An 8,166-nucleotide genomic window follows, 5' to 3' on the forward strand; every position below is an offset into this window, starting at 1 on the left:
CCAAAAAGATGGCAAATTCGGGTTCACTTATTATATTCCAACACTGGATTTCATAGCATCCGTCTAAGCGTAGATGATTTGTGGTTTGGGTGTCGGGCTCACATCGATCAATATGTCCACAGCCAGACTCCTTTTGTTGCACATTTGAGTCACAGATTTATGGTTCCGTTAGTAAATAATCTTGGTTTTTGTATTACTGAGCCAATCGTTGCGGCTCCCATATGAAGGTGATGCAAATAGGTGGTCTATTCGATTTTTCTCACCGTCTCTCTCTTCATAGACCCACTCCAGCGGCTTTCTTGTCTGCCGCTCCCCCGCAGAGAGTACACGTGGAGGTCCAAACATGATGGTGACAACACGCGGGTTACTTGCGGGCTCTCTGCCTGCCACAAAGAAATCAAAACGAATATCTCTCTCTTCCTTGTGATGCATCAATTCTGAGTTTGCTTGGTCAATCTGATGATCCAAATTCAGCTCCAACTAACAAATTTAATTAGAACCCAGATTGATGTTCTTCGTAAATTCAAACATTGTATATTGATTTGCTTTTCCAAAACTCAAAAGGCAAAAATGAAGTGATTCAATATATTTACAGAGTCATCTTCTTATACAAAAAGAAATTGGACAATCAAAATCAGAAAACTGTTCAAAATTTCTTTCTCAATTTAATTTTGATTTTAATCATTTTACTTTTTCTGATTCAACAAGATATGAAATGAGAAGAGATTTAAATAATTAAAAAACGATTTCTTCAGGTGGAGGAGGTTTGTTAAGATCAAGGAGTTCTCTATCGGGTTGGTTGATTTTTAAATCAACAACAGTTGATGAACCAGAATCGCTCTGTGATTCTTGTGTTTGTGCTTCTGATGATCCCTTGAAAAAATCTGTTGTTGATAATGGAGTTGTTGAAGTAGTATTTTTGACGAGTCTCATCATATTCTGATCTCTGTAATGATTTTGATGATTATCAATCATCATCATAATCGAATCTAAAAACGATGCATTATTGTGTGGGTAAACTCCTAATCCTGCTGAAGGAGGATGAAATTGCTGTTGTCGTTGAAAAGGATATTGCAGATGATTATAAAACGGAAATCTCATAAAACCAGCAGAAACACCAACACGATGAATCAAATCAAGATCCTGCCTCCTGCTCAAATATGGACGACGATGATGATGATCCTCAGGACTTGATGATGATTCAACAGTACTACACGGACTACTCTGCTGCTGCTCATTACTAAAATTAGGATTTTGATTCTGATCATTCAGTTTTCTAATATCAACAACATCAGAAGAAATCAAAAGATTAGGAGGAGGGAAATTAGTTTTAGCTTTAGATCCACGAAATTCTCTAGCAGCAGTATCATAAGCTTTAGCAGCTTCTTCAGCTGTATCAAAAGTACCCAACCAAACTCTACTCTTCTTCCCAGGATCTCTTATTTCTGCTGCATATCTCCCCCACGGCCTCTTCCTTACTCCTCTGTAATGTATTTCCTTAACGATCTCTGTGGTTTTACTAACTGTATCATTTTTCTCTGATCTTGGTGCCATTTTTATTAGAGATTTTATCTGAATTTTCTGATGGATGACGATGATGATGAAATGAACAGAGATTTTGGTTTGGTTTTATAGAGTGAGGAGTTAAAAAAAGAAATTAATATTCGGCGCACAGTCAGCGAGAGGTTTGACTGTATGTGCCGTTTCTTGTGTCCTTGGCCGCCGCCCGCGCCCCCAGCGTGGTTATTATTCTTGTCGTTGTTTATGTATACGTGTTGGTTTCTTATGGTCTCCATCTGGATTTTTAAAATAAAACGGTTGTCCTGCTGATATTTATTATGGAGCTTGCGTGTTTGGTGGTGGTGTTCTTGGAACAGTGATGTCGGAAAAGATATGGGTATACGGCGGGGGAAATGGATCGATGGGTCCTGCCAAAACAGGGTTCAGACAAAAGATATAAATAGTTGCCGCCGAGCTAATTAGATGCTTACATGTGTGTGGTGTGTACTTTTATTGCCGTAGGTTGGAGGCAATAAGAGATCTTAGAATGATTTTGTGGTTGGTTTTTCTATTTTGGTTTTGTTGAGTACATAATCTACTTTTGAATCTTGATTAGGTTAATGAGAATGATTAAAGAAAGATTATGTGATAATTTTATATTACTTTCCACGGTGCTTCTGATTTGGTGATGGAATACCGGCTGAAACAGGGGAATCTGTGAATGTGTCTTCTACTTTCCACGTAGCTTCTAAACTGTTGCAATGGGGAGCATGGCCGGCAAAAATAAAGTTTTTTAATAAAACCGGCTTCCCAAAGTATCCAATGATGGAGCCTTTTAAATTGGGTCAAACCTGGTCTGGTCCAACTAATATGCGTCGCGAGTCCCGACCTCTTAATAAATGGTGGTGTATTGTTTGGGAGCACTCAAATAGATAAGAATCAAAATTGAAAGAAAAAGTCAAGACAACCATTTGAAATTAAAATACAAACTATGATCAGAGATTGTTGGAAATAATAAACCATGATTGTAGTTGGAAGTCCAGTAAATTCCGAAAACAAATTGTTTTGGTTCTATAAGAGTTCTATTCTTAGAGTTTGATTTTATTAGAAAAATGCATTGAGTGGTCGTCAAGTTTGTTAAACCTATAAATAGATTATTGATCCATGAGAGTTTGTACACCGAAAATCATTATTAATGTAGTCGTTTATTACTTACGTGTTATTCTCCACTATGTTGTCTTGATCTTATAATTGGTATCAGAGCAAGGTGGAGGAGCTGCCGGGAGCCGAGCTGAAGAGTGGTTATGGAATGTCAGTCGGAAGGTCGCAGGTGGAGCATCTAGTGGCAGTAATCATTGTCCGATTGGTAGTATACGGAGGTGGCGAGGTGGTGTGTATTATCGCCAAGGTGGAGATTGTTGGAGTTGTGTGGCTCAATACACACATGTGAGTCACACATGAGGTAGCTAAAGATAGTCCCACATGGAGGAAGACAAGATTTATATGGTGATATATAAGCTAGACATTCTCCCTACATAGCACCTAAACCTTTTGAATAAAATCCCACACCTAACCTCAAGGTGGTTAAGTGGGGACAGTATCGGCACTATGTGGCCGTGCACGAAGTGATTGCGTCGGTCCGTAGAGGTCTACATAGATATTCCCCCAGCTAAAGAATTCCTACATATATTTTATTTTTATCTATTTTTGGAAATCAACCTCAAATTGTTATTTTTGTGAAGTAATGTAACATTATGGAATTTGCAAAACAGAATCTTTTTATTCTGAATCTGCATACTTACTCTTTTTATGAACAATTATTTCAAATCGAACATTTCAATTTCCTCCCTCATCTCAGTTTGTGAAAATTTAATTGCAATGACATTAATGGTAGTTCCATAGTTATATTTCAAAGTATATACTTCAGCACAACTCAACAGATTTGAGTTCTTTCAAAGGGATGAATTTAAGGAGAAAAAAACATTTGAGACTTGTTAGTTTAAATTGTCACTAAAAATTCGTGTTACTGTTATCCATGCAAATTGCAAATAACTTTATACTTAACAAAAAAGAATAACAATTGAGATTTAAATGACTGATTAATTTTTACAAAATGTAGGAGACTATATCAAATGCATCTTCAATGGTCTCCAAATTAGACCTTGGGTATGCATATATTACCGTTGAAGTCAACTTTATAACTTTTTCATGCATTACACAAACTTAATTCTAGGGCGAGAATTGTTGTGGAACGATTTCGTTATTTAGGATTAGACGACATATTTTGTAGAAAAATTACAATTTCAAATTCAAATCCCAACTTGTAAAGATTATATTTCTAATGCCTCGAAATGAATGTTTAAAATCTTTCGTTTAACAAAATGACTATACAAGGAATATTGAACTTCTTTCAAATTGAAGAATTTTTAGGTAAGGAAAATATTTAACACTCGTTGTTAGTTTCTGCTGTCGCACAAAATTAACTTTTATCAAGAAAATTGTGAATATTTGTAATAATCAGGATTCTAAATACTTAGCACAAAAGAGTATTAATTGAGATTTTAAAGACTAATCAACTATTCTTTCCCCTCATGTTAATTGCTGCATATGTTGGAGCTTGATAAAAACGATCTCTTTTGCGTATTCGTCATTTCCCACGCAAACCACATATTTTGTTTTTTTTTGGATAAAAGAGGATAATTTTGACTTCCCTTGAAGTTTAGATTTCTATAAACAAACCGAAACTTGAAGAACAAAATCATAGTATTTTCCAGAAAATCATTTTGATTTTCACATTTCAATCTCCTCGCTCATCTTAACCCGTAAAGAGTTGACCTGTATGACACCCCAAATGAATGCGTGTAAAATTTTCAATTAACATCATGACACTTGCATTAATTCCCAATTCCAGACAGTATAATTAACTTTAAATGGATGAACTTACAGGTAATGGAAACATTTCAAACCTGTATAAATTTCTATGTTACGCACAATTTACTAAATTCTTGTTACAATCATGAATTCACATGAGAAAATCACACAAATATGCTAATCAACGGTTTTCATCTAGACTACACCCACTACATACCTCGCATAAAAGAAATTAATATTCGGCGCACAGTCAGCAATAGGTTTGACTGCATGTGCCGTTTCTTGTGTCCTTGGCCGTTGCCCGCGACACCAGCGTGGTGCTAATGCTGATATTTACTATGGAGTTTGCGTGTTTGGTGGTGATGTTCTTTAAACACTGATGTCGGAAAAGATATGAGTATACGGCGGGGGAATCGGATCGATGGGTCCTGCCCGAACAGGGTTCAGACAAAAGATAAATAGTTGCCGTCGAATTAATTAGATGCTTACATCTGTTTGTGGGCAATAACAAATCTTAAAATGATTTTGTGGCTGGATTTTTGTTTAGTTGTCTATTTTGGTTTAGTTGAGACTTGAGAACATAATCTTTTTCTGATTAAGTTAATGAGAAATATTAAAGAAAGATTGTGTGATTGTTTTATTTTACTTTCCACGATGCTTCTGGTTTTGGTGATGATAATCCGTGGATGTGTCTTCTACTTTCCATGTAGCTACTAAAGGGTTGCTACGGCAAAAATGGCCGGCAAAAGTAACTTTTTTAATAAAACCGGCCAACCAAAGTGTCCACTGATGGAGGCTTACAAGTGTTTAAAAGCCTACAATTCATCATTGGATAATTTGGGAAGCCGGTTTTATTAAAAACTATTTTTTTTTCCGGCAGTGCTTCCCATAGCAACACTACAGAAGCTACCTTCAGCCGGTATTCCGCATCCACCAACACCAGAAGCATCGTGAAAAGTAAAATAAAATAATCACATAATCTTTATTTAAAATATTTCTAATCAACCTAATAATCAAAAGAAGATTATGTACTCAACTAAACCAAAATAGACGACTAAACCAAAATCCAACCACAAAATCATTTTAAGATTTCTTATTGCCTCCATCCTACGGCAATAAAAGTAGAGGAGCATTCAGATTTTGTTTTTGTGTTTCACTTCCCATTTTTAATGAAGAGATTCAGATTGATGGGGATGAAATTTTAGATAGCGTTTTCACTAATCAAGACCCTGAAATTGACTTTCAAATGGATGTGGAACGAATACATCCAACATGCCTATAATTGTAAATGACAAAAAAACATGGATATCTTTTCAAATCGGGTGTAATTATAGGGGTACATGCATCCGTTTATAATTCAAAAATTAAGACAGACGCACGCATATTGTATCAAATATACCCTTTATTTTCTATAATCATAAAATCATTTTTAATATAAACTTAATTCAAAATCTTAAATATTATCACCATATGTAAGGAAAAAATCTATTCAATATCTATGTATTGATCGTCATTCTTTTCTTAATAATTTTTTTTTATGAATAGTTATAAAATGAGTATAAGTTTGTTTTTATTTTCTTAAAATATTTCCTAAAATAATAATACTATCCAGTTTTTAATTTTTAATGTATTAATTTTAGTTTTGGTAATAACATAACATTAAATAGAGTTAGTCAAGGGTTAGTCATGACATTTTCTTAATATTGACTGTTAATTAAAGAAGGAGGGAGTAATAATTATAGGGGAAAAAAAAGAACAATTGCTCAACTACAATTTACTCTACATCCAACAACTAAAACTGCAATCTGCAACACACACGTACAGATTTGTTCAATTTCTTTACCACCAGTGAATAAGAAATCCTTAGCTTCTCAGTTGGACAGTAGACTCTCCCCAACCAAAATTCAGATCTGATAAACAAAAATTGAAGAGGTTTAATAGAAATTAGAACATGCAAACAAATAAATAACCATCAAAGGTTTAATGATTTCTTTACCTTCATTAGAAAACAACATGTTAGAACACTGCTCGGTCGAACTCGCAAGCGTTGCTATCTCAAGTTTGTTTGTCAAGTTTTGTTGATCAAAACTATATACTTGATTTCTAGTCTACTTATAGCTATTTCTCGTATTAGGAAGAAGACAATTTCGTTCTCTTGTTATTGACCTACTATATCAAACTTATAATATTGTAATTTCTCTACCAATAAATCACAAATAAAAGAACACACACCATCCGTTATTTACTGCGCTTCCCTCGTTTTCTTTTATTAATCAAAGCAGAAGACAATTATGTTCTCTTGTTGTTGGTCTACTATATCAAACTTATAATTTTCATTGATAGTCAACTTATGTTGACTTGGTCAAATGACTAGCAATCAATGGTACAAGGGGCAGTAATTTTGAAGGTTGCTTTGGGCATCATCAAGCTCAGGGCTGGCTGTGATCATAAAATTTGTTTGATCGACGATCTTTTTTTCTTTTTTTTTCGATGCAAAAACCCATTAGATTAAACCAACATATTACATGATTTCTTACTTACCTTCCTTTCTTCCCTTACAAGATCAGCTATATCTTTGGGAATATTACTAAAAAAATCAAAGGAAGACTTGGTAGTTCTAGCTTTGTTGGCTATTACATGTGCCACATTATTCACCGTTCTATTTACATGACTAACACTAAAGGAAGAAAAACCGGACAACAACTGCTTTATTTCATCTACATAGCTCTGGTTCCTCCAGTGAACTACAGAGCTAGCATTGCTGATATAACTAGTAACATTTATACAGTCTGCTTCAAACAGTAAGTTGCAGAGATTAAGGTTGAGTTCTTTGGCCCACAGGATTGCATGCTTCATGGACAAACATTCTGACTGCTCTGGATCGACTCCTCCATAGTGGTACCTGCCTCTGATCCCCCTGGCTGAACCTGCAGAGTCATGAATAATTAGGCCTATTCCAATCTCCTTTGTGTCATGATCAAAAGAAGCATCAATGTTTATTTTAAATTGACTAGTTGATGGTGGAGTCCACTGCTGTAGTTGCATGTTATTATGACTATTAAGATGTTGTGTTCCTTCTTTAAGACAAAGCTCAACAAGGTTTGTAATCTCATGACAGGCAAACCAAGAGCTAATTTTCTTATTATGAAACACTGTAATGCATCTATTCTTCCATATCTGCCAAGATGTGCACATTAAAATAGTCTTCCATCTCAAATTTTCATCATCTGCAGAAGAGTCAGAGAACCAGCTAGCTATCCATCTAGAAACACTAATCTGTTGACTATGTAGACTGTTGACGTTAACATTCATTCCTAGCCAAATTGACTTCGCATAGTCACATTCAATGAGTAGATGCTGCAGAGATTCCACCTGTGATTCACAAAAAGGGAATATTGTGCTTATGTTTTTCTTGTAAAGACTTATCTTTTCCGTTGCTGGAACAATATTTTTTAGACATTTCCAAAGAAATAATTTAATCTTATGCGGGGCTTTAGATTCCCACAGATTCTTCCAGATGCTATATGAGATTGAGTTCTGATTTCCTGATTGACTATTGCATTCACCAGACATGACTTTATAAGATGATTTAACTGAGAATTCTCCAGTTCGATTTGGTTCCCAAGTCATTCTATCTTCTCCTTGTTGAGGTAAGTACATACTAAGAATTAACTGAGCTGTTTGGTTTGGGAATATTTTTTTAATCAACTCTTTGTTCCATCTTTTCGGATTGTACAACATGAGATCTGAAACATACACTGATAAGCACGTAAGTGCTACATTATATACCCATAT

The 8,166-nt window shown here is 35.0% G+C and overlaps 1 protein-coding gene across 1 annotated transcript; it reads right to left on the reverse strand.

Moving 5' to 3' along the window:
• Window positions 1–430: 430 nt before the first annotated feature.
• Window positions 431–1,975, reverse strand: LOC113313392 (ethylene-responsive transcription factor ESR2-like). The gene has a single exon (XM_026562151.1). The coding sequence runs from the start codon at window positions 1,552–1,554 to the stop codon at window positions 736–738; it is 819 nt and encodes a 272-aa protein (XP_026417936.1). The 5' UTR covers window positions 1,555–1,975; the 3' UTR covers window positions 431–735.
• Between the last annotated feature and the right edge of the window lie 6,191 nt (window positions 1,976–8,166).

Source organism: Papaver somniferum, chromosome 9 (assembly GCF_003573695.1).
Source record: "Papaver somniferum cultivar HN1 chromosome 9, ASM357369v1, whole genome shotgun sequence".
NCBI lineage: Eukaryota > Viridiplantae > Streptophyta > Magnoliopsida > Ranunculales > Papaveraceae > Papaver > Papaver somniferum.

Bases quoted from the DNA above. Each gene is read 5' to 3' on its own strand.
- LOC113313392 (XM_026562151.1), bottom strand. From the start codon at position 1,554: ATGGCACCAAGATCAGAGAAAAATGATACAGTTAGTAAAACCACAGAG.